The sequence below is a fragment of the Podarcis liolepis genome, assembly GCF_965112155.1.
Source record: "Podarcis liolepis genome assembly, chromosome: 5".
Lineage (NCBI taxonomy): Eukaryota > Metazoa > Chordata > Lepidosauria > Squamata > Lacertidae > Podarcis > Podarcis liolepis.
Window position 1 is genome coordinate 40429455 of NC_139556.1, and position 27730 is coordinate 40457184.

At 40.4% G+C, this 27730-nt stretch overlaps 1 protein-coding gene across 19 annotated transcripts in view; it reads right to left on the reverse strand.

Annotated features, from left to right (window-relative positions):
- The window catches only part of EXOC6 (exocyst complex component 6), a 93621-nt gene that overhangs the window by 38304 nt on the left and 27587 nt on the right, over positions 1-27730 (reverse strand). For 6 of the 19 annotated variants that reach the window (XM_083505864.1, XM_083505856.1, XM_083505862.1 and 3 more), the window contains exons 7-19: positions 27441-27599; positions 26225-26293; positions 23078-23161; positions 22896-22942; positions 22077-22197; positions 20494-20565; positions 20137-20234; positions 19453-19558; positions 18303-18412; positions 15923-16034; positions 15054-15188; positions 9150-9329; positions 3737-3766 (exon numbers count right to left, since the gene is read on the reverse strand). In XM_083505864.1, coding sequence (XP_083361990.1) covers positions 3737-3766; positions 9150-9329; positions 15054-15188; positions 15923-16034; positions 18303-18412; positions 19453-19558; positions 20137-20234; positions 20494-20565; positions 22077-22197; positions 22896-22942; positions 23078-23161; positions 26225-26293; positions 27441-27599 — 1323 coding nt within the window. Of the gene's footprint in view, positions 1-80; positions 105-3736; positions 3767-9149; positions 9330-15053; positions 15189-15922; positions 16035-18302; positions 18413-19452; positions 19559-20136; positions 20235-20493; positions 20566-22076; positions 22198-22895; positions 22943-23077; positions 23162-26224; positions 26294-27440; positions 27600-27730 lie in introns of those variants that run through there. The other 13 variants (XM_083505869.1, XM_083505854.1, XM_083505858.1 and 10 more) reach the window with 4 other exon arrangements.

Here is a 27730-nt window from a genome sequence, read left to right on the forward strand (position 1 = left end):
TGGCAAAGTTCAAGAAATAAGTATTCTCTTACATTAAAAAAGAAACCACCAATAACACCTGCTAGAAGATAGGACACCTTCAGCTTACCCACCCGTCACATTTGCTGAAATACAAGTTTGGGAGAAAAAGAAAACCCTTAGACAAACGTCTTAGATTTCAAAGGAACTTGTAAAAGAGAATCTGCTGACATGTTAAATCCTTTCTGTAGTATCCAAAAGCTTTTCTCTTAAGAACAATTGCCGTAAAGAGACATTTGGCTCCTAGGAAATTCCCAAAGGGTCAGCCATATGCATCCTTCTTGCATGGCACCTTCACGGTGCTGCTTTCTAGACTCATAGCTAGCTGTCTCAAAAGCAGCTTTCATCATTCAGTAGTGTGTCAGTCAATATGATTTATGGACTGCATTCAACAAAGTCAAAGCATATAGGATGAGAAATATGACTACAATCTGCTAATTTGTTTTGTATTGAGCCACTTAAGAGTCAAAGACCTGATGTCAGACTGAGACCGGCAACACAATTAACCAGCCGGTGACAGATTCATCCATCCTCCCTGCCAGGCTATGCCAATCAAGGACAGCATGAGACGACATTTGGAAGAATCAGTAAGAAACTCCATTCTCTAAGTAGCCTACGTGGGCTTTTGATTGACAGTTTTTGAATATAGCTTGTGGAGCGCCACCACCCTTTATCCAATAGCTCCTCGCTGCAAGCTGTGAAATAAGGCTTTTACTGCCAATCAAGGGAACAATAAAACACAATCCACAATCCCCCAAGCAAACAGGGAACAACAAGACTTGTCTGTTACATCTGAAAGTCTAGCTTCATAATTAGTTTAACAATATTAAATCACACATTAAGCAGAAGCTTTCTTTTCAATGTATTGAATCTAAAGGGTAACTCACATATTTAAGAATGCTAAATCAAGTATTCTCCTGATAGCAAGAATTGAATCTTCCTGTTGATCTAATAGCAGCACTAAATTACCCCTTCTCATAAAAATATCACAAACAACAACAACAATCATAATAATAGGTGTGTTTACAACTGTGTCTCTTAAAAACTGATCTAAAAGGCATGCTGGGAAAAGCTGCAATTTCTATAACACAGAAGCAATTGATTAAGATGGTCGAACTAACTTCCACATGGCAATAGCTGCTAAGAAAGTAATTAGGATGCTTTATACGAGCACATCATAGGCAAATATGCTAGCAGCTTTTTAGGATCATGGTACATGATTGTGATCTTAAAACAAAGGTCTGAATTCTGTGATAATGGTTTCTGAATATATGTTATGAACATAAAGACTCTTGGAAAGGCTTAGTTATCAGACAAACTAACCATTTTCATTCCACCAACATCTAATTTTGCCAGTGATTTTTTATATATAATCGTTGAGGGGGAAACAGCATATCCCACTTTTTTTTTCAGAATATTCAAAGTCTGTTTTAGACCACACAAGAATTGGATTACGTTAACTCAGTTGTTCACCTCATTTGTGTTACCTCCACCATTGCTAACAGTTAAATTAAAGCATCTGCAAATGTTTTTTTCTGAGGAACTCCAAGGTGAAAGCAAACACATAACAGCAAAATCCTTAGCAGAGCCAGGGGAAGCCAAATGGCTCTGGAAAGATAAGGCCAATTAGCTCTTAGCAAATCAAGGTGACTGTAAGTTTTACTTGAGAAAATGGATAAGGCTGCTAGGAAATCAGTTGAAGATCAGTTTCTAATATTTACTTCCTCTGCAATGTTGGGAAAACGACCCAATTTCTTTTTTCTTAGTGGAGAAATAATAAATAAACAATCTAATAATATTTTCCCATTCTTCATTGATAGAAGTATTTGCAGAATCTCCTCATCTGAAACCCTGTAGAGCCACTGCAAGTCAATGTAGTTCTGAGCTAGGTAGACCAGTGGCTTGATGCTGTACAAAGCAATTCCCTATGTTCATAACTATCACCAGTACAGCTGGAAGGTGGTTGTAAGTAAGCCTGGACTTCTTCCATACATTAATCCTGTTGCATGTAATCATGGGGACTGTAGTTCATGACAGCTTATGCTAGAACGCCTTTCTGTAGTCTATAAGGTAAAAGAAGACTCGTTTTCATTGCAACAGACTAACATGACTACGTCACTGGAAAACATCCATCCCTTCAGTGCCTCTATCTGCTGTTTTAGAGAGGGGTCTCAATATCCAGGAAATACATTAGTGTCAGAGGGCATTTTTCCAGTTGTCCTCTCTAAGCAAGTTAGGACACACACTGCATTCTTTCTACATGTTTTAAATGTACAGAAATTAGAACAGGGGCAGAGAGTAGGGTGGAACAGATTTGCATGAACAACTGAATAAAATTTGAATCAAACAACAGAAGCAACGACTTAGAGGCACACTTTTTCAACTAGATTGAAGATCATGAATGGTAAGAATTATCAATACGTGACTGAAGGATAAATATTCCGCTGAGATGGATATAAGGTTTCAAACTATACTCCACATACCAATATGCTGTTTTATAGAGAGACAACCAAATGCAGCTTTGCAACATGCTTTAATGGTGAATATGCATTGAAATAAAATACATATGTATGCTTCAGACAAGTGAAGCTTTATGATGTATAACTGGGATCTGCTCATGTTATAGTTTTCATGCATGAAGCAGCCCTGACCAGCAAATGAAATATTGTGTTATCTAGAGATAACTGGAGAAGGCATGGCTGCCATATGGTAGCCATTTGGGGGACTGCTTTGCACTTAGGACATCAGATTTCCTTATGGCTGCCATCGTGACTGTCAGCCAGAATTACCTTTCATGTTATCAATACTTTCATGAGTTTTTTACCCCGGCATTATCTGCAACAATATCTTTAAGCATTTTTATCTTCCTCTAAATTTGTCTTCAGAAAGTCAGAAGTCACAGTGGAGGGGGACGTGGAATGAGTTGATCCCTTGCAACTATTTATGCTTATAGCACAACATGCGTGGGACTAACATGATCATCATATCTCGTTTGTTGCATACTTTTTCTACCGAAGTGTTGATGCAAAATCTTTATAAAGTGGGGAAAGTGTCCTGTGGGTAAATGAGTAGAACACAATTCTCCATCAGCCTTTTTAAAAAATAATAAAGGAGGAAGCTTTCCAATCGCTAGCAAATCTGAAAGTAGCAGTTATTCATTATAATGCAAATATTTATGTTGGACCAAAGTAAACTACTCAAAATGAGTCGGTGACCTGAAAATAATTGGGGCATGAATCTTTTAAAGCAATCCATCATCTTTTAAGAAATACATTTGGGTGCAGACATTCTCCTCACTTCAAAAAGTATGTTTTTGAAAGAGACTGTCTAAAACTTTCACCAGCTCTTTATTCTCAGCCACTATCTAGCCATTTTAACCTTATTTCGTATGCACATCCCCATTGCTGCATTCTGACACCTGACCTCCCATCCAAGAGGTCTTATGGTCTCCTTTGAATGATCTCATTTCAGATGCAACACATGCCCTATCATGTTTCTATGAGGCTTTAAAAGGTTCCTTCTGCCTTGATGTCCAAAAACCAAGGTTAGTCTTCAACTTGGATTCTGCATGCAGCTACACAATTTAGTATAGAGTCAGATCGGTATAAATAGAGGGGTTTTAAATAAAGTCACTCAGAATTGAAGCAATAAGCCTGCAGGCAGTTCATAGTTTAAGTTTTCCATGTGCATGCTTTTTCTTCAGCTTGCATCTACTTACCGACATAGCTGCATGGTCATTGTTGTTATTCTGAGAAGGAAACCAGTAAGGCAATCAAAACAAAACAAAAAATAAAAATGCACTGTCAACATTAAATTGCATTTGGTAGCAGTCAGAGAGGGTAGGGGAGGGCTCTTGAGAAAATAAGTAATGTCTGCCAATAGGCTTTCTTTCCTGAAGATGGGAATGGCTCAAAATTATTATTCGAGATTGATCTGCCATGGTTCAGCCAAATTAGTCTTCTGTTTGCAGCTGTAAGAGCCAAATAGACACAATTTTTAAGTGATATTCTGAAAGTGTAATGAATTAATACACAGCACCGTGCTAGAAGCCAGAGAAATAAAATATCCTGCATAAGCAGTATTTTCCGGCAGACAGGCTGGGTAGTTTTCGTTTCAAGTGCTATTTGAAGAGCTTTGGGAACATATAATTTCAAAACTCCTTGGATTAATCCAAATCTCTGCAGATGGTCTACTACTGTGTACTGGGGCTTCTGGGATGCCCCTTTATAGCAGCAGCAGATCCCTGTAACACCCCTCGCCCCGGCAAAATGTTGTTCTCCAAGATCAGTGCTTCTCCAGAGCAGCATCCCTTGAGTCATGAGAAGCCACTGACAGAAGGAAGCATCAACCCTTGTCTGTGTGAATGGAGAAGTGCTTTCAGCTCACACATGGGGGAAATGTTACATCGCAGCCATCATCAATCTGTTATTTTGCTACTTTCCTAAAAATATATGTAAGGAATAGTAACAGACAGTGTTTAAAAATAAATACATCCATCCGTTAAATGGATCAGAAATGTAAAAAGTCTTGTTTTCAGTACAAATACAAAAAAACAAAACCCTGCCCTAAAAAAAACAAAACAATGCTGTTGCTATCAAGTGGCAACACAGACAAATATAATACAAAGACACTTTTAGGGAAACGAAGCTAAAGAAACATATCTAGCAACCAGATGACACCACAGTAGCTACAAGCAATAAGGATAATTGTGCAGAGATCTCATAGTAAAGTCAAGATAGCTTTATTGTGGGCTGCAGATGTACTTTATAGTTAAACGCTATGAGGCTGGAGTCAGAGTTGTGCTCAGTAGTGTTCCACTCATTCTGGAGGAAGAAGATCGGGAGACAAACTTCACCTAGTCTTCCTTTCCTTTGCAGCCTCCAGAGCAGTGTGAGAGATGGAATAGGGAGCAGCAATGGGAAGGAGGGGTCAGGAAAGATCACCTGCCTAGCTTCCTTAGGCAGGAAATCTCCACTCCAGGCACTCATGTGCCCAGAGAAGCCTCTCCTGGTGTGCATGGAATCCACTCCCTTGATCAAAATTAGCCTCAAAAGAAGAATTAAGTTGATGTGTACTTCATTGCAGTGGATCTGTGTGTAGTGCCAACCACAGTTTCTCCAGTTTCCAGAAAAGTCAGTGGCTCCTACTCTACTCTACTGGATCTCAGTACCTTCCATATATGGAAGGAGCATTTCCATCCACAGACTAGCTAAACTGGATCAAATCTATTCATTGTACACGAAAAGGTGCTAAGATATTAAGAAACTGACCAAGCTACACACTTATGACTAAAAGGCTTTCACAGGCATATGTAAAACACACACACCTTACATTGCTGCCTCTACATTAGTGTCTGTTTTAGATGTTTTCATCCCTGAAGTCAAAAGTAAATAAGTGACACTTGCTTGAAAAATGATATTATAGAAATGCTGGAGAAAGACTCCTCCGGAATCTGTTGTCCAATGAGACCATGTCAGGTCACTTCATGGTTATGCTTCTGGTTGTGTTCTATAGTAAAGATGTAGCCAGGCACAAGTCAAAGAACATGGCTGCATAATATATTTTGTTCACTACAGACGCTACAAACTCATAACTACTACAACCCTACAGAAGTGGCATATATATGGGGAGATTTCCCCTACAGCCATGTGGCCTAGGAACTTACAGTCTGATCCTAGAAACACACTTGCTTCAAGTTTCAATGAACATAGTATTTAATAGTTTAAGATACATTTCCCTACTGAATAAGTGGGGAATGTCCACCCCATGGGCTAAATTAGGCCTGCCGGGCCTCTCAGTTTGGCCTGCAAGTCCATTTCCCCCATGCCAAGCCTACCTGTCACTCACCTGACGGCATATGACGTCGGGTGCCGGACAGTAAAGGAACAATTGGGAATCTTAGATAATACTCCCAAATTGTTCCTTCACAAGAGCAGCTTACATTCACAGCTGTTTAAAATTGGCATTAAATGCAAACCCAGGCTGCTTTTAGCATAAATCAGACACACCGAGAAGCTACCAACTGGAGCCTATTGGACCAACAAAGTTTGGCCACTCCTGCACTAAGACAAAGCCATCTTTATTTCTCTGATAACCCCATTGATAACAACCTACGAATCCCACTTTCCAGATTAGGAGGCAATGGGCACTTGCAGACTCTGGAGAGTTGTGGACAGTCACAGGTGGACTAGATGGACCAATTATCTGATTCAGCTAGAGCAACATCATATGGTCACTCCGTCTCTCAGCAATAAAAGAAGCTTTCCCCCTACCTGCAACTACCTGGGAAGTGCAGAGCATGGCATGGATGCTGTCTACAAACTTGGCTTCTATCAGCATCTCTGCAGGAGGGTGTTTTTGTTTGCTTGATTTTTGGCGGGGCGGGGAGAAGATTTTTTCTAAAGGAAACTTCACCCCACCCCCATCAACTCCCAAACAAAAACTTCTCAAGAGATATAGATTTGCCCCCACCCCTCTGTACACACACAGCTGCTTCAGATGTAAAACTCACCCAGCACCTAAGTCTTTTCAGTGCCAGATGAAGGCCTTTTTGTTTTTACAGGCATTTTAAGATCTTTCTTTTTGCGCTCTGGAGCACTAATGTATGTTTTCCTGCTATAGGTGCCCATTTATTTGGTTTCCTAATGCAGTTGATTTCTCACTGTATGATTTTTAGAGCTCTCCCTGTTTTCATGGATTCAAACTTCTGTTGTTAGCCACCCGAAGACATTGTTCATTGGGCAGTATATGAATGATGTTGTAAGTAAAATTTCCTTTACTTACCAACCAAATGTCAAGACCTTCACCTAAGGCTTCTCATTGATCTAGTCAGCCAAGCCTTTCCATGAATTGAAATCCTGCTTCTCTTGGAACCAAGTCTTGCTACCCCCATCTTTTCAAGAAGGCAACCCTCCTTCATACCTTCAGCATGGTATGCCAGTCCAGAATACATCTGGAAACTCCCTGCAAATTGAAAATCAGCACAGCAGGCAAAGGCCTGGAACAGAACTGTGAATCCTCATGAGCTAGCTTTCTTAACACAGGAAAGATTCATCAGCAATGTGATGTAAAATGACTGTCTATAATCTTGCTGCATGTGAAGATCCAGGCAAGGCCTGCCAAATAATTCTTAGAAGGAACTGTCCAGCATCCATCTCCTCCTTCTCAACTGCCCTTGTTGCTCTCAATCCCTACTAAAGTGCATTCAGCTACAACCTGATATTTGACATACTGACTTCTCTTCCATTGCACAACATCTGCAGGCTAGCCATGGTTGAATATGTGTCAGTAAACATCTGGAGAAAGCCAACTTGTGGGAAACTCTTAGTACAAACATGGCCATGGTGAATCACATTGGTTAAATGTATCAAGTCTAGTCTCTGTCACTTGCCAATGCAGCCAAACACAAGCCACTGAGGAAATCTAACGTGTTTGCACTGTGCCAGAGCATAGCACAGAATTATAGATTTCGAATGACTCTCAGAAGTTTTCCAGCTTAACTTCTTTGATTCATTACCGTCTAGATATAGTGTAAAACACTCTCACACAAAACAAGAAAACAAGTTGTACGGGACGGGATGGATCGCAGAGACCAGACATAATTTTTATTCTTGAAGCACTCCTATAATATAAGGAGTCCATTGCCTTCAATGAAATAAAATTTAAGTCAAACTCGAGCAGGTTAACTTATATTTATTTTCATAAATATAACCAGCCAATTAATAAGCAGCCAAAATAACAACTAGAACATAAAATAGACAATGACCACATACTTGAAGCAAAGGAATATTTGACTTGATAACAACAGTTTACATACTTCTTATATTTTAGGGGGAAGAAACTCAAAGTGGTTTTCAGCACAGTTTAAAACTTTAAAAAAAAATCTAGTCTGGGTACAATTTAAAAAACAAAACAAAATAAAAGATTCAGGGGAAAAGTTTAAAATCTTCTATGTAAAACCTGTGTTGTGGTGTTACAGTCGTTTTACACCATGTTTCCCAAAAGCTCTGTAAACACTAAACACTTTCCTGTTGTAGCAAGGTAGGCAATGGAAGAACAAAATGTAGAAAACATTATTGTGTGCAAACATCCATTTTTAAAAGAACTTAATTGTGCAGTAGCTATTTCACCTGCAAAACCATTCACAATATGGGATATTTTGCTGGTTTTATGCTATCCTATAGTTTATTTTATATGTAAATACCGTTGGACACCACCTTGATACTTTATATGAGGGAGCAGCAGATTAATATTTTTATAAACAAAACAACTCATCTCACAGCAAGTTATTATAAACCTCAAATCGACAGATTTATAGAAAAGCAGTCAATGTTTATGAACTTCTGGAATGAGAATTTTCATAATATGCAGTGTTTCCCCCCAATGATGTAAGGAATTATTATTGGTTCTCTTATCTTCTAGCAATTATATGTGAATAAGCATTGGTTTACGGTGCATTTAAAAATGAATTTCTTTAAAAGAAGAAAGCAAGAACCAAGCTTTATTTCACCACTGTTGTGGATTCAAATGAAATACGGCAAGGTTGCAGTTTCATTGTTAGCTGTGGCATAGAATAATGTTGGCACTGGCACCATGATTAACATTAGCCAGGGCTCTTTAAAAGAAAAAAAAAGAGAGAAAAAGAAGAAGAAGGCAGGACTGGAATCTCATTTGCTAATTCCGGATAAAACAAATTCTGGTTAGCTCCAATGCAGATGAAACACTACAGCATGGTTAATTCTAGAAAGGGAAAGGAGGGAGTGGACCAATTTCTGCTTAGAATATCACAGTGGCCCTGCTAAGATGAAAACAAACCACAACAAGCCTTGGGTTTGCACTTATGTGCTTAATTATGACTAATTGCAAATAGAAAGCAGAAACTTCTGGTACTCTCCAGTGGTCAGACCAGAGAAGGTGGGGAATGCATAATCCTGAGACTAAGCAAGACCCAATCCTGCAATGCTGAACTCTTTTTTCAAGAGTTCAGCCCATTTCTGAACTGGGTCTATCTGTGATCGAAGCAAGTTTGATACAGGTCCCAGGACTGTTGTTTCTTCCACCATGTGTGTCATTCGCACCCTTAGACTGTATTACAAATAAAACTTGCAATTACTTGCAATTTGTATACTTACAGGCAAGTGAGTGAAAACCTGAAAGGTGCTCCTCAAGAAATTAATAAGATCCATTAAATAGCCACTGGCTCTCCCATCTGGCTCACTCATTGTCCAATCATAGTCAGCAAGCTGGATGAACTCATCAATCTTTTGGTTAAGTTTGGTATAAATTTCTCCTTCAGCAGCATGTCTCGCATCCTGGGGAGTGGGGAACAACAGAAGTATGCTGAAGTTTTAGTATCCTAGAGATAGTTTCTTCAAATGTAGCAAATGTGGGTCAAGAAGTGAGGAGGGGGGCAATCATTGCTATTGTAATCCAGACCTATCTATCTATGGAGTCCATGTCTAAACCACTGTTTTATTTTTCTGTTCACAGCATAGAAACATGCTATCCCTCTGCTGTGAAGAGAAAAATAAAACAGGCAACTCAAGGAACAAACGTTACAAAAACGTGCCATCGTTTCTGTCAGGGAACTGACATCGGAGCGAGAGGCGAAGGGGAGGCTCCCAGATGATGCTGGCGAAGGACCCAGCAGCATGGGGAGAAACAGCTCAGTAGAGGGGGAAGCCAATCAGCGCAACACCAGGGATAAAGGGAGGCAGACGAGGGAAGTGGAGAGAGGGCTCCAGGACTCTTCACTGGACATCAGTGAGGAGAGCCCAGGTCCTCCGCTACCCACGCCTTCCCTGCGCAGAAGACTCCCGCGCAGTGAGAGGAGGAGGAGACTGGGTGTCAAACAACTTTTATGTTGGAAGAGGTTCAAGAAACGCCCACTGACGGATTCTGCCCGTGACTGAGGCAGCCACCATGAGAAGGGGCTGTGCAGTCAGAAAGGTTTAACAAGGCAAATTAACCGAGAAAGGCACCAGTTTACACACGAGTAACTCATACCTATTACAGTTTCATATATAAATGTAACATTAATACATATTACTAATATAGAGAGACTGGTTTTGGTTTTTTCTTCTGACACCCTTCCCCTCTCAGCCTGCTTGCTCTCAGCAATGACTCTGCGCATGCACCTTGGCTCTCACACCCAGGGCCCAAACAAACACATGGCTTGTGAGGAAAGTGCTTTTGCAGTCCGATTTCCCCTGGGCATCTGGATAGCTACTGCGGGAATAGGATGCTGCCTTTGGGCGGCCTAATCCAGCAGGGCTCTCCTTATGTTTAATTTGATTAAACTGACAAACTTTGTGAGAGGACGGTAATTGTTTCACGTTTTTAATGTTTTGGAATGATAAACTGCAAATAATACACAACTGTATATTGTTATTGGTAAGGATGTATTTTAGACTAAATCTAAATAGTTATTTATGTAGAGCATCTAGACACGTCACTAATAATTCTTTTAAAAAAAGACACTGGAAACCAATAAATTTGAAATCTACGAACCTTCTGCTGTAAGAAGTCACAGAACACTATTTTGCATAAGGTGTATCATATAAAAAAAAAACAGAATGCCAAGAGAGAAATCCAAGTTATTTTTTAAAAAAACATATTAAGACTGATACAATTTGCCTCCAGGAGTTGAAGTTAACAAGAGCAGAGCATGCCAAACGGCAGGATAGCTAGGCTGATGAGATGTATTCAGCTTTCCATAAGAAGGTACACAAGGATTAATAAAAAAAGGATTTTCCATCACAAGTGAAGCGTATGCATTGGTGTGATTCTCTGGGGTAAAAATAATACGTTTTTAGTAATATAGAGAGCAGGAGGTGGGGGGAAGAATCTACAAAGGGGTATGCCTTTATAACCTGGCTGGGCTTTGTTTGCAATTAATTTTGGATTTTTGTTTTGTTTTGTTCCAGGAGCTTAGATACAGCAAATGACAGTCACAGCATGGTCCCACAGACAATTAGATAATGTGCATATAGCTTGATATAGAGGCCCTTCATTAATACTTCTACTTAATCCCAGAGTGAAAATAGAAAGAAAGAAAAGGTTAAGCCAAAGCACAGAAGACAGGCTAGTACATTCCTTTCTTGAGTATACACAAGATGCAGCATACACATAGGCGGCAAACTGTGAACTCTCACAGAACATAATAACAAGGGGGGCAGACATTTTTATCTGACACAGGAACAAAAAACAGCTGTTGCTACTACTGGTTTCACATGGAATATCCATTAAAACTTTCACTAAAACTGTCTTTGGGTTCCAGAGTTCCACTCAACCAACTTCTAGACCGTGGTAGTCAACCTTTTTATACCTAACGCATCTTTCTTGATGGTAAAATTTCCTTACCGCCCACCAGTGCTGCAGTAACATGTGCCCTGTTCCTATGACCTGTTGAGCTTCCTAGTCCTAACGTCAACATTAAACATGGCACAGGGGAAAACATAATGAATTTGTCTGAGCAAAAGAGTGAAAACTGATGACTGTCAGGAGGATGGGAAGGGAGAGCCAAAGACTCTCTTCTCTTTCGTCTACCTTCTCTCTGCATCAAACCCCAAAAAACAGGATCCATGGGAGGGAAGAATAGCTCTGAAATCTTTTCAGCCGCAAAGGGGTAACCCCTCCATCCATGAACAAACCTTTTCTCAACGATCATAGAAGAGTCCATTAGCTTATTGAAAGCAGTCTCGCCTGACAGCTCCTTGCATCATCTGAAGAGAAGAAGGCAGTGCCTGCTTCCTTTCAGCAGGTACAATTTTACCAATTCTGCCCTGCACCTGCCACCACTCTAATTCCAGGCCCAGGTCTAGGAATGTTGAGTCCAGTGCTAGATTCCCTGGTGGCCCAAAGGAAGTTTGCCATGTGTATCCTTTTCTATTTGGGGGTGGATGAGACACAGAGCTGCAGAGACAGCCACTATTTTTATGCGTGGCAGATTCCCAGTAAGAAACAGTTATAATAAATATTTGTATTAAGCAGCTACAGCAACCAGTAGGATTCTGAGGATTTCTCCAGTGCCCTGCTAAGCAAAGGCTGGATGGCTGTCTGTCATGTATGATGCTCTAGTTGCAGGGGGTTAGACTAGATGGTCCTTGAAGTCCCTTCCAACTCTGCAGTTCTATGATTCTGTTATATATATGAAAATAAGATTCTGTTTGGAAGTTCATAAAATGTGGTTCCATATTTCAACAGAACCAACCCATGGGATCAAAGCTACAATGCAGCAAATCCTGTAGGAAGATCATGCACCCATGGAAAACGTCATCTTTGCCATTTGCCCTGGTTATAAAATTCATAACAGTGCAACTCCTCAAATTAAGTGTTCCCAAGGCTGAAAATTCAGGAGCATGGTATTAATTCCTTTGAGCATGCCTTTATCCTGCTTATGTCCTCCGTTAACCTTGACAACAGAGATTAACATTGGAATTTGATAGGTTTATTTTAAGATTTAGTTACAAAATTAAAAGTACTGAAAACAGAACTAGCCTCAGTAGGAATAATCCTGTTTAGTTTGTTGGTCTGTGAAATCCTGTCGCATTTGGGTGTATACACAATAAGGCAATTATTTGAAATGGAAGATATAGCTGTCATGGAACCAAGCAATGCCTGTTTTTGTGTGTTCATTACTTATTTTACAAAATGCAACAAATTTATAGGACTAAACTTTGAACCTATGCTACGCTTTACATTACCACTCCACATATTTTATTTATTTAACATTTATTTATTTAACAAATATTTTTTGCCTCTGGGAAATACCATATCTAGGATTGAATAATCCATAAAACATCCCATAAGCCCAAAGGGTGTTTGAACCAGGTTTCTCAAAACAACAGCTCCTCACTCTACCTACCAAACTAAATTTGTAGCTGAAGAGTTTGAAAGACAGTATGTGAAATGGGGCTGGAACTGGGGGTTAGAATGGCTATTCAATGGTGGGGGGGGATCGAACATTCCTTTACATTAGCACAAGGCATCTTGTATATACTTATTTGAGAGTAATATGTGTCAAACATTGAGAGCCTTTTGCAGCACACAACAGAGCTGCCTGTAGCTCTAATAAGTCCTGATTTGCAATCTCTAAAATATTCGTCAGTCAGATATTCCTGCCATTTTATTTTGGCTCCAAATCGCATTGTTTTTGCTCAGGTGTAAAATATGAATAGCCTGTACAAAGTATCTTTACCTCATTCTCTGGCAAATGGATAATGTTCACTGTCTTGCAGACAAGGAAGGGGAAAGTGCACGCTCTCTCTCTCTCTCTCTCACACACACACACACACACAAGAGAGATTGAGAGAGAGAGAGAGAGAGAGAGAGAGAGAGAGAGAGAGAGAGATTCAACCAGAAATCTGCCAGGGTGCTAGGGTATAAGTTATATAGAAACTCGCCTGTACTGACTTAGAGACATGAGGTGGTATTCAACTAAGTCAAGAATCTTCAACCTTTCCAGATCCAGGACACACTTTTAAGACCAATATGCATTTGGATGCCAGTTTCTTAATCTGTCCCCATGTATTTGCATGGTGGTAGTGCTCCTGCTATTCCCCACGCTGGATTAGGCCAAGACTTACCAGTGAGTCCCGACCCACCAGCTGAAGACCAGCTGAACTTAGTTATGCACAGAGTATACCCACGGAAATTAATGAACTTGACTAAGTTAGGCACATTAGTTTCAATACCGTATTGGCCTGAATATAAGCCTCACTTTTTCCCCAAATTCCGACTATAAAAAGTTAAAGTGCGGCTTATATTCACGAACTTACAGTATGCAGCCAGGAGCAGAGGGCAAACAGCGGCAGGAGCACGGCAAAGCGGCACCTGCCCCATGCGTAGTCCCCCGTCCTCTCCCCCAAGGCCAGGAAGCAGTGGCATAGCGTGGGGGTGCAGGGGGGGCCGGCCGCACCGGGTGCAACATCTGGGGGTTAGGGTTAGGGGGCGCAAATCCACGGGTTAGGGGGCGCAAATTACTTGCCTTGCCCCGGATGCTGACAACCCACGCTACGCCACTGCCAGGAAGGGACAGAGCGAGGAAGGGGAAAAGCCACCGGTAACGCAGCACGACTCCCCCCGCCACCCAGTATGCAGCCAGGATCAGCGAGGAAGGGAGCAGCTTATATTCGGGTATTTTTTCTTTCCCCCCCTCCAATTTTAAAGGGGTGGCTTATATTCGGGTGCAGCTTATATTCAGGCCAATATGGTAGATTTGCTCTGAGTAAAACTCGATGCTAATCACTGTGCATACAATAAGGATACCAGACGTCCCCGTTTCCTGGGGAAATCCGTTTCGCGGATTTACAAATCAGTCCCCTGACAAAATCCTGTCATTCCTACCGAAGTTTAAAAGTGTCCCCGGATTCATTGAAAAAAAATCTGGTAACCTTAGCATACAAGGAATGAGAAACTGCTTCTTATTCCAAGCCCCAATGGCAGAAGAAGTTTGTTTGTGGCTTTCAAACTTCCAGAGAAGAGGGCAAATCTAAAGGACCACAATGATGTATGGAAGGCATGCGATGCCAGTGCAATAATTCTAGCCAGGCAACCTGATTAAAACCTTCTTTCACGTGTGTTTCCTTGGGAAACAATGGCATGCTTTTGCTAATTAAAAACAATCTGAGATAACTACCAACATGTATGATCAAGTTTGAGAAATATGTAGGTGTAGCTTTGACAATATTGGGCACAAACATGTTCCAGTTTTGCCTCCTTCCCAATACGACCCCATCAAGACCTATATGGCACACAGTTCATCATGGATTAACTTTAATGAGATTATCCCAATTTAAATTAAGACAAACATCGAAAAACAATGACATCTGCCCCACAATAATAATGAACTAAAGCCACAGTAGTGTTGCATAATATTTTTGGTGGAGTTACACATTCCTGGCTGTTACATTCATAACCTGCCTCCCAAAACAGAGAACTAAACCAAGCTATACCCAGAAAGGAATAATTGTCTTCCCTGGTTGGGACCTGTGTATTTAAAAATGTTAACCAAAAGATGGTAACTCTTTGCATACCTTAAACGTCGATAGACCATAGAGTCTTGCAGTATGGAGAGTTTCTTGTGAAATATTTGTAATGTTGGTTATAAAGTCCTCAAGGTATTTACAAGCTTGTTCCAAATGCGTTGTGTTTATGATAATTTGCACCAGCTTTAACAACAACAGAAAACACAGAAAAGGAACAAATTCTGATAAAATACATTTGCAATACACAACCGAACTTGAATCGACTATAGCAGAAGAGACACAACTAATTTAAAGGAGATTATTCAGAATGCTTATTAGCAAAAGCTACAAGGTTGTAAATGGATTGCTACAAGAAGCAAAATTTCCACCTTCAGAGAACCTACTATTATCTACTAACGATTATCTAATACATTATCTACTACTACTACTACTAATAATTTATTATTTATACCCCACCCATCTGGCTGGGTTTCCCCAGCCACTCTGGGTGGCTTCCAACAAAATATTAAAATACAGTGGTCTATTAAACATTAAAAGCTTCCCTAAACAGGGCTGCCTTCAGATGTCTTCTAAAAGTCTGGTAGTTGTTCTTCTCTTTGACATCTGGTGAGAGGGCGTTCCACAGGGTGGGTGCCACTACATTGTGCCAACTACAGAATTCCCATTTCTTGGAGAGGACAATGCATCCTATATCATTCATCACAATTCATGCAGGGTAGTGATAACTTTCTGGGCTTGTTAAGTGCCACCATTATCCTGAGTGAACCCAATAGTTATACTGGTGGGCATGTTCCCTTTCAGGAGCTTCTAGTTGAGAAGCTTTGGCAGACATGCACGGCTCTTAGGGAAAGTCTGAAGAATCAGACAACTATGCACAAGAGCACCCAGAACACTGAAGCATGCATTTCAAAACTTACCTCCGTCAAACCTATGTGAGGCTTTTTTATGAGGTTCTGTAAACAACTGCTTAAAGTTCGAGTCAGCAGCAAATTTGTCGATTTTCTAAGCATATCATCTATCTCTGTTGAACTGAAATGCAAAAAATTAAGATGGTTTGAAAACAAATGATTAAACCACTGATGAAACTTTAAAATAATTGTGCAGCCTTTTTTCTCCCTTCCCAGATAACCAAGTAGAAATCTGTTCAGCTCCAATTGAGGACAGGCCATCAGTCAAGCAACTGCTTTGTTAACAGTTTAACAAACTTTTAAGATATGCATTTATGAAAAACTTGAACTATGTTCATAGCATCATTGGAAAAGAGTAATCATCTGCATATTTTAATAGTTCCTGGTTAGAGATGAGGACCCAGAAGTCTTATTTATTAGTTCAGTATGTGTGAAGGGAGAGCAATTTACAGTTGTCAACAGTGCACAAAGCTTGATGACAAACTGGAAATAGCTTCCAGATTTCTGAAAGCAAAAGGGAACAGCACATTTTATCCAGTTAGAACCAAGCAATATTTTTCAGACTGGCTTAAATGGAAGCCTTTTTTTATAATGAATTTTTGTAATGAATTTCTCCCATCTATTAGAACCTGAATGTCTTACTATTTTGAATGGTTCTTAAAGTAAAATGTAATGCTGAAGGATGGGGGAGGGGGGAGAGAGAATAAAGGTGGTCCCTAACAAGGAGACATACAGAAGCTACTCAGGTTTGCCCCAACTTTCCCAAATTGTATCTGTCTCCATGAATAGCATTGGACGATCTTCTGCCCTCCACACCCCTACTTTTCCAGGTGGAGGCTGACTCATTATGTGCCCCAAGTAGGTCAGCTTTTAACCAACATGGTATGGTATATTACTCAGGGTTACCATAAGAGAAGGGACATGGGTGGCGCTGTGGGTTAAACCACAGAGACTAGGACTTGCCGATCAGAGGGTCGGTGGTTCGAATCCCTGTGATGGGGTGAGCTCCCGTTGCTCGGTCCCTGCTCCTGCCAACCCAGCAGTTCGAAAGCACATCAAAGTGAGAGTAGATAAATAGGCGGGAAGGTAAACGGCATTTCCGTGTGCTGCTCTGGTTCACCAGAAGCGGCTTAGTCATGCTGGCCACATGACCCGGAAGCTGTACGCCGTCTCCCTCAGCCAATAAAACGAGATGAGTGCCGCAACCCCAGAGTCGGCCACAACTGGACCTAATGGTCAGGGGTCCCTTTACCTTTACCATAAGAGAAGAGAGTACGTTGTGGCATTTCTTAGTCACTTTGGAACTGACATGGTTGAATACGATGCTATGGGTTTCACAAAACTAACTTTGCTACTGATGTGGAATGGATTTTGCTTCCCAGTTCACATTGACCTACCGCTCTGTTTGCCTTGGGACCAGCCAACATTAAAGTTTCAATCTGTCTAACAGTGGAGGGCTCTATTCCCAGGCCCATAAAAACTTTCCCTATAGTCCACATTGGGATGGCAATGAGATGGCCCACAGAGCAAATTCCAGAAAATCCCATGAGGATTTAGAAAAACATGCCTGGTGCTAGCCATATTTCCATATCATAGTCCACCCTGGCTGTTTCGTGGCACAGACCCAGGTCATCAAGTCTGGCTTCTGCAGCCGCCTCCCTGCCGTGAACCTCTACTAGCGGGATTGGCAGCAACAGCAGCAGATATGTTCTATACTTATTTTTATTGACTTCATTTAGTAATGTTTTCTTTTGAAATGTTCAAGATATTTTTTTGTTAACTTGGCAGCATTAAATCTGCATTCTGTAGTTGCATTAAATGCTTTAAATGTGCATTCTCTGGTTGACCTCCTTCGTAATGTTTTATTTTGAACTCTTTTAAGATAATATTTTCATTTCCTGTTAATTACATAGCTTTGAATGTATACTTTGTATTTGCCTTTTTTTTCTGAAGAGCATAGCCAAAATAAGTATAAAGTCAGAAACAGAAGTTCTGTGTACAGCTACCTGATCAGATACTAGTTAATACATTTCAGCACCTCTATATGTTCATAACCAGGCTGCAACACTAGCAATGATCCCACATGCTCCCTAGTTGCAAGAAGACTGCCAGCTGTTTGATTTTGATGCAACTTGCAGATTCCTTATCTGGTAACGCAGCCATCTTCATACATGCATTGTTGTACTGCATCTTACCATATTCGCAATTGCTCCATCTAGCTCAGCATCGCCTACCTGGGATACAATTGAACCTGGGACCTTTAGATAGCACACTTTGTGTTCTGAGTTCCAACCCTTTCTTCTTGTATATATATATAGGTCCTACGTGTCTTTTACACACACACACACACACACACACACACACACACACAGCTTTTGTAAATGCTTACCTGCGATGAAGTGACTCTGAAAACTTAAGGCTTGCATAAATGAATTCTTTGACCTGGATATAAATCTGAGGCACTGACTGAGACATTGGAAGTTTCTTTGGAAAACCCTGCTGCGGAAACAAAACACATATGTGTCATGTTACGCTGCATTTCAAAGTGGCTAAAGCTAAGCAGGTTGGAGAAAAGGACTGTAATATCATATGCTAAGCTAGGCATCCCCAACTTGTGGCCCTCCAGATGTTTTGGCCTACAACTCCCATGATCCCTAGCTAACAGGACCAGTGGTCAGGGATTATGGGAATTGTAGTCCAAAACATCTGGAGGGCCGAAGGTTGGGGGTGCCTGTGCTATGCTGTATTTGGCTGTGATATCTCTATGGTCATAAAAGTTTCCCCTCTCTCTGCATAGGGAGAGGCATGCCATTCCTAACATCTGATGGGCAAGGCCGCAAGAGACTGACAACACAATTCATCATATAAAAATATGCTAGAGTATTCAGATCTCTCCAAGTTGGGACCACAAATACGGCCATACATTCCTAGCTGTATAAATTGAATTTTAAAAGGCGAGGGAGGCTATAAGTATGTTAAGTTTTGCTTTTTTAAAACAAAAAAAACAACAACACACTAATTCATCAGGTTATTTCTCCTTTTACAGGACTCTACAAGTGTGTACTGCTCTCTTAATGCCCAGAACACCTAAGGACTGAAAAAGAGGATTGGGTAGTAATAGGAAATCTACACACAAAAGAAGATGAGCTGAGAGGAAGGGCCCAGGCACACAATCCCATTGTCCTCGCCTTAATCCCTAATTAATCCCTAATTAATGGTTACGTCTGCACTGAGACAATAATATTTATTATTTATTTTATGTATCTATACTTCACAACAAAGTCCCAGGATGGAAATACATACACTTCAAAAACAAAATTGTGCATATACACCAGACACATATTGAAAATTGATCCTAGCTCGCAGGCAAACTAGGATTTGAGCAAACCAGTTTGCCGCATTCAGACAAAATTACAATGGTTTGCCACTAACTGGAAGAAGCCTCCTCTTCTAGAAGAGAGGAAAGAGCGAGTGCACTTGGTTTGGAGGAACATCAGAACGCCTCCCCAGGTGCTTTTGCACAGTGTGTGTTTTCTTACCTTATCAAGTTCCGGGTCTTGAAAGGGAAATTTGCTAATGACAATTTTGTACTCTTCTTCATTTGAGACGGGAATTGGGCTGCAATTATCTGCTTCAAAAATATCCCTGTGCAATCAAATGAGCATATTAGAAACATAAATACTAAAGCACACGGCAAACGTATATGGGCACAATCTAGCCAAAGTGAAGCACTTCTACGGCTTTCAACATTGAGAGCTAAGCATGTGCTGAGCTCTGGTGTCACAGACTGCTCCTGAACCATCTAATTGCTAGCGCTCAAAGTCTGGGGACAGGAGCAGCTGTGAACCGCTGGTGGGAAGGAATACATAGAAGCAGAGGCAGCACTATTTAAAAGTGATTGCCTGTTAGGCAGAGTGTCCAAGGGTAGGAAATAGAAACCCGTGGGACTTCAGGTATTTGTTTATTTTGTGTAATTTAGACAGCTTCTGTTAGCCATGGAGATAAACAAAGACTATGTAGGACACTGTAGTCCTGGCTCCATCTTTCACACATTTCACACACACTTTCAATTGTAACTTTGACAATAATTCTAAAGAGCTAGAATTTTTTTCTTTAAGTGAAATCCCATGGCTGGATCTATGCAACTATATAGCCATCGAAAGAACAACCAAAACTGGTTAACATTACTTTGAAACATGATCTTCATATTCTGTGATACTAACCTGAACAATACAGCCCATTTTTTAAGCAGCGTTTCATTGTACTGGTCCCTTATTTCAAATAAAAGATCAAAGAGTCTATTCACAGGAAACCCGTAGCCCTAGGAAAACAGTGTTTAAAAACATATTTTAAAAGATGCTATCGCTGCAAGTGAGTATAAGTGAAAATATGATACCGCAAAATTTTAAGAGTTGATGCCTGCTATCAATACATAAAGGCATCCTTGGTATATACATGTCCTTAAATAATACATTTCCTTGGCTTACTGTTTAGACATTGAATTGAATTGAGTTGGGCAACAGAAGGGCTGCAAATGAACACCCAATGAAATGCTTACAACGAAGTATTTTACCACCAACCTGCAAGGTGTCAGCAAACACGACAATCAGATTCTTCAGCTCCAAAACAAGATCAGGATCAGTGCAATAGGACTGAAAGGTAAAAACCGCATATTGTGTTTCAAAAATCGAATTTTAACCAATGGAAGGCTTGGAGTAGATGACCCTTGCGTTCCCTTTCAACCCTACAATTCTATGAGTCTATTATTCTAACTGCTCAAAATGATCCATCTACAAAACAGTCATGCAACAAAATGGCATGAATGAACCAGGCAGAGGGCCTTCTCGGTAGTGGCGCCCGCCCTCTGGAATGCCCTCGCATCAGATGTCAAGGAAATAAACAACCACCTGACTTTCAAAAGACAACTGAAGGCAGCCCTATCTAGGGAAGTTTTTAATGTTTGACGTTTTATAGTGCTTTTAATATTCTGCTGGGAGCCGCTCAGAGTGGCTGGGGAAATAAATTATTATTATTATTATTATTATTATTATTATTATTATTATTATTATTGGAATGTACTTATATTGATGGATTTGTTTTTGAAATAACAATGTTGTGTTTTATATTGTTGTTTTGTACCCTGGGATCTTTGGATGAAGAGTGGGTAATAAATGAATACTATTACTACTATTTTTGTGAGGTGGTGCGAATATTATTTTTTAATCACAACGGACACCACACAGGTTGCCACAGTCCCATTCTGTCAGCAACAGTTAGAGAATCTGCTTTGCATGCAGAATGTCCCAGATTCAATCTCTGGCATCGCCAGGTAAGGCTGAGAGAGACCCAAATCTGAAACCCTGGACAACTGCTGCCAGTCAGTGTAAACAATACTGAACTAGATGGACCAATGGCTTGACTCATATTATAGGGCAGTTTCCCAAATTTGAATGCTCCTAAGCAACTGAAGCTATTCCACTCTTTCTCATGCAGGTATTCAGCTGGGCAAATTGAGCAAAAATAACTTTGCATTAAATGACACACATTATATAGTGATTAATTATCCCTCAACCAAATAATACAGATATTAAATTAACAACACTGTTCCAGTTTCAAGTAGCTGGAAAGAGATCCAAGGCATTGTGTCTATGTTGCAACAGAAGTACCAAAAAAAAGAGAGGGCAGCTCTAAGGGTTCCGCTGGTGAAGTTTATTTTGGAAACAGGGGTTTTGGAATGATAATTAGGAACTATTTCCTGGTGCTGCTTTCAGCACTAAACTAATTCAATCTGATCTAATGAAGAGGTCAGTTGAAACTAATTAGGACGGATTGCAATAATAACAGCAGATTAACTCTGCATATTCTAAACTGCCGGACTAAAGCCACAGTTTGGAAGACCCAGGGAGTTGTAAATCAGCAAAGGATTATGCAGATAGCCCAGGGCTGTGGCTCACAGCCTGAGACTGGTGGGACAAACAAAAGCTTGGCAGGCTCTCTCCCAATCTGAGCAATTTTTAATTACAAAAAAACCCACAACACCCTCCCAATAATGGACCTGGATTCCCCACCCCCTTACTTTGACATGGTCCTTCCTTTAAACACACTCAGAAGTTCTTTAAGTAAATAAACCTAAAGGGCATCTTCGCAACATCTTCTCACTTACCGAATGAGTTCTAAGGACCGCAATAATCTTTGAAAGCGCCATGTTCCAAAGTTCATCAGTGTAAGCTCTCGTTATCAATCCTTGGGTTACGTGTAAAATGTGATCTTCTACTACAAAAAAACTGAACGCATAGAAAATAGTTAAGAGGAATAATCGCCGTTAAAATCATAAATAACCAAACAACAACCCGCTTCTTGTTTGTTTCTTGCCCCCCCCCTCTCTCTCTCACACACAGGTTTAAACCAGTGTTACCAATTTTTATGGGGTTTGCTGCTAGAGGGTGTTTAACAGGATTACACAAACCAGCTTGAGGGTGAAAGCCACCCTTTGTCATTTGCCTTGAAACTAGTAACTGAGTTGCAATAGCAGTCATAAAGCTAATTTGTGACCCCATCAGTGGGGGCAAGGCTGTGGGACAGAACCAATTTCTCCTATCCGAACAGGCAGTCAATGAGTTTATGGTACACATACACTGATGAGAGTGACAATTCTCTGTGGGGCCAGGGAAAAGAGAACGGGGGGGGGGGGTTTGCGCTGGAAACCCCATTCCAAGAGTAAGCACAAGATTTGCTTTCAAGCAAGCTTAAGCTATTTTGGGATGGAGGTTGAGCATGAGTTATTTGCTCTCCCCCCCACACACACACACACTGCCTCCCAGGCATCTGGCAACATCTGAAGCAGGCAGCAGTCAACAGGTTAGGCAAAAATGCAGTTAGCATTGCTGCAAATCAACACTGAACAAGCTGAAGAGTCAAAAGCTACCACAAAGAAAGGCCTATAAAGCAGGAGAGCAACAGACACCCATGTTTTGGAACTCACCCTACAATCTGACTGAAGTATCTTCTGTAACCTTCCACCGTTTCATGCTTTAAGAAAAGAACGCAAGATATATATATATATATATATATATATATATATATATATATATATATATAAACAGTTATCTGATATGTTAAGTATTTTAAAACAGACCAATCTCCATTAAAAGGAAAATTAAGTACCATGTTTGACTGTGGCTGCAACACTAGTCTTGCTTGTTTCCTTCTTTGTTTTCTATAGTAATTTTCAAATGTCTCTGCATCACCCTAAAGGGGAAAATAAATATATACATACATCTTTTTTAAAAAATAAATCTTGTGAAAGTACACAGACAAAAATGTATGTTACGTTTGTGGAATGGCAATACTCTAAACACACCCAAAAGCACTTCATCTGAGACATTCATTTGTAACATCAGGTGACTGACAGGAGTGTGGACCCGCCCAAAAGTCAAAGTGGTCCACTAGGGGTGATGGAGTTCAGGATCCAGCCTACCAGATGGAACCTGTTCCCGACCCCTAATTTCACATTTAGTTCAACAAACTCATTTTGACAATACTATTGAACAGCAAGTTGACATTCAACGACTCCTTACTTAGAACAAAAAGAACATTTTCTTTTCCAATTCGCATCATTTATAAGAAAACTTACAACGCTGATTTGTGACATTTCAAAAGCCATGGGGGAAATATCTTGCCTCTCAAGGATTTGTTCACTGTTAAGTTTCCACCACCAGTGGATGAAATTTAAAACAACATGAAAAGCTGACAATTATTCCTGATGTCTTGGGCTTGGAAGGGTATCAACTTTATTGAAGGATGCTTTGCCAAGAATCTTAAATTTAGTTGAAAATGTAAAATGGGGGTGGGGGTGTTACTATGTTGAAAGGTCGGCCAAAAGTACTGACTGTTTTTCTGCAGGTAACAAGAAATCAAGGCTAGCTCCTACAGCATTAAATAAACCCATTTATGATGTTTGAAGTTTAAAGTTTCCAAATATGATTTACTACTATTCAGCAACATGGTTAGAATTGATTATATTTTGCTATGAAAAAGGAAATGGGTACCCTTTGGTATATAAATTGAGCAGAGTTGTGTTCTCAATCAACTGAATCTAGCACCAAAGCCATATTCTTGCAAAGTACTTTAGAAATTCAGCACTCACGAAATCTATCCAGATTATGCATAAGTGCAGTTTTGAAAGTATGGGACCGGGGCAGGGGGGGGGGGGAGAGAGAAAGGAAAGAAAAAGAAACCAGCTATTTCTCCCTTACATCATGCTAAATTTTAATTAGATAGTTATATTCAGGTTTGGAAACATCATAGCGTGCCCAGATTTAAAGATGTCACACAGATTAGGGCTACCGTAAATAGAGTAGGCATTGCTGTTAGGGCATTATCTTCCTTAATAGTTTCAGTATGTTCAAGTAGTATAGTTATGTGGTGTGGAATATCAGTTTGAGAAAAATGAGAACAAACCTTTTTTCTGGTGTGCTTTTCACTCTCCTTGATTAACATTGCTAAGACTTCATTTAATATTTAAAACATCTATTTGTGGCACATATTTAATGGCCACCCTCTATACTTCATTGGTTTCTATTTCCTATGAAATGGGGGGGGGGGGGAATTGTCCCCTGACTCTCAGAGCTCTTCATAATGGGGGGGGGGGGGAGAGAGAATCTATTTAGATCTTTTTTATTGTGATGATTCATTCAGAAAGAACCATCTGTCTACTTAAAAACCACAACAAAAATTGACTCATCTGTATATACTGAAATTAATGTAATTTGCATGTAAGCAGAATTTAAAAAACAAAACAAAAAACCCCTCTTAAACTGCTCAAGTTCAGCTTTACTACTCTTGCGGTTAGCTTAGCTTACTTATTTAGGTTTCCATTAATTAGTAAATTCAAAGCAGAAAGATATATTGGGTACCGTAATAAGAAATTGCAGACATGGAAATACCCACTACACTCAGATGGCTTTCTCAAAATGCAAAACTGAAAGATTATTTAAAAATACAAGATCTGTAAACTAAGCTGGTGGTTTACATTATCAGATCAAGAGAACTATACAGTACTTTCTATTACTCTAAAAATAGATTCAGTGAACGGACACCTATGTATGTAAGTACTTACCATGCCATGTGAGTTTTCATCTTCAGCCAAGAGCAACATGTAATTCTGAAACAACTACTGTAGCATAATTGCAAATACAGCACAGTATTTACCTAGCAGGAGCATTTTTCAAGTAGCATTCTTCCTAAACGCACAAAGTAAATAGCAGCTGTGGGGGTGGGTGGTCCAGATCAGTTCCACAGCAGGGGGGAAAGGGTTAAAACCCTTCCCCTGTCATGGTCCCAGTCCCGACCACTGCTCCCCATCACCATGACTATTCAAGAAACAAAGCACACAAAAGCTAGTTTCCAACCAGTGAAAAGGCTTGTGATGCCTAATCAGCAACAGTAGTACAGTATTTTTACTGTATCAAAGCTACTAGTTACAATTTTATCTTTGGAAAGCTCTAAAGTTTCCATTTTGCCACTTGAGTTGTTTGTGGTCCACCCCCCCCCCCATATATTTGTCAAATTAGTTACATGAGCAAGATCTTGCAACTATCCAACAGAACACACACTTTTTCACTCCCGTACCTTTCAATGGGAGCAATTTAAGCTTATGCTTAATTCTCCCACTGAAATTACATCTGAATTTAGGTATATTTAACTCATTTGCTGGAATGTGCTCTTTACCCTACATCAGGAATAGGCAAACTTGGCTCTCCAGATGTTTTGGGACTACAACTCCCATCATCCCTGACCACTGGTCCTGTTAGCTAGGGATGATGGGAGTTGTAGTCCCATAACATCTGGAAGGCCGAGTTTGCCTATGTCTGCCCTACACAGTGAGCATATTCTTACCTAAAACAACACAACAACCATAATTAATTTGATACGAAGGATGCTCTGTTGGGATAGCAATTACTATTGCTCTGTTGCTACCAAGAAACAGGTTCTCTCTCTCCTGATCACCCAATAACAAAAACTGGAAATTTCTCATGAATTCCTACCCTGGATGGAAGGTGCATATATCGACACAATCTTATAAAAATTCTGGTACAGGTATTAATGGATATAAACTAGAGGATGTCAACAGAGTCTGGCAGAAACAGCACACTCACGTTATTTTTAGAACACAGGTGGATTTCTGTTAAGGTAGCTGCAATGGTCTTACGAAAACTCATGTAGTTTTGAGACACAGAAAGAAAACAGACAAAAGGATAAGAGGAATGTAAAAATTAAAAATCCCCACAAAAAAACAAATGATATACGTACCAGAACTGAGTAAATATGCAAGCATCGATAAACAGGAGAAAAATCTACCAGATCATGAGCTGTCAAAACCTGTAGGAAGGGGGAACCAAAACACATTCAGCTACAGCATGACATTCATAAATCAAATGAGCATTAGAAACTAATAACAGTAAGCCAAATAGGACGCCAGCATTTAGACAGGAGGCAGACTCTGCCATGATCGGCCATTTTGGTAATTGTACAGGTGCCCTTGACAGATAAAGGCCTGATAAAAGTATGATTCCCTTCTACAAATATTGAAGTCAAATCAAAATTGCCTGAATAAAATTCAGTGAGCACTTATTTCTCCACTTTTTCCTCATGGGATAAAAATAATGGTTATAATCTGTTCTTTATTTAGTAAAAAATAATAATGTAGTGCTGGAACTCATATATTGATAAAAGTGTCATGGCTGTCAACACAAAATGGCTGCCGGGGCAGCAAAAAAGATGTGCCAGTACTTTGTACAAGTGAGTATTGTAAAAAATGATAATCCAAAAACCACTTTCCTCAACCAGCAGCTTTCTCCCCACACCCCATTTGATGTGGCAAATTGCTTTTTTAAAACTGAGGGCTTTTTCATGTGGAAAATTGCTATTCAAAATGAAAAGAAAGCTACCGGATTTTTCGCCCTATAGGGCACACTGGCCCATAGGGCGCACCTCGTTTTTGGGGGGGAAATAAATAAATAAAAATTTATTTTCCCCCCCAGCCGTGGGTCTGGGGAAGCCGGAGCTTCCCCTGACCCCAGCCCCCAGAACAGGGAACTCCCGCCGGGCTCGCAAGGCTTGCAGACATCTGCGCAAAGCACGGGGCGTGCTCCGGGGCGTGCCCGTGCTTCGGGCTGCAGGCTGCTGCCTGCAAGCCTTGCGAGCCCTCCGGCCGGGCTCCCAAGGCTTGCAGATAGCTTCCTGAAGCCTGGAGAGCAGAGGGGTTGGTGCGCACCGACGCCTCTCGCTCTCCAGGCTTCAGCGAAAGCCTGCATTCGCCCCATAGGATGCACACACATTTCCCCTTCATTTTTGGAGGGGGAAAAGTGCATCCTATAGGGTGAAAAATACGGTAGATGGTCTAATGGGTTACCACAAGCCCCCTGAGAGGCTCTAAGATTCACTTTCACCTATTTCAGGATTGTTTCCTAAAGGCTGAACAATAAGCACAAGTAAAATGAAGGGAAATTATTTGAGATCGAAATACCTCATCTTCATGTTCTTCCTCTTCCTCTTCAAGGTTTTGTTTTGAAACAATTTTATTCCTTGGCTCTGGAATGCCATCATTATTTATATATGGACTCTTCCCATAACGGAAATTGTTTTGCTTCTGGAGACCAGTATTAAAGGTTTTCTGCTGCTGTGCCTGTAATAGCAAAACATGCCATTGAACACACACACAAAAAGATCACATGCAATTCATTATGGTCCTACGAAAGCAAAGACAAGTAATGGCCAAGTCACACAAGACCGAAATATTTTCCAGTTGAGTTAACT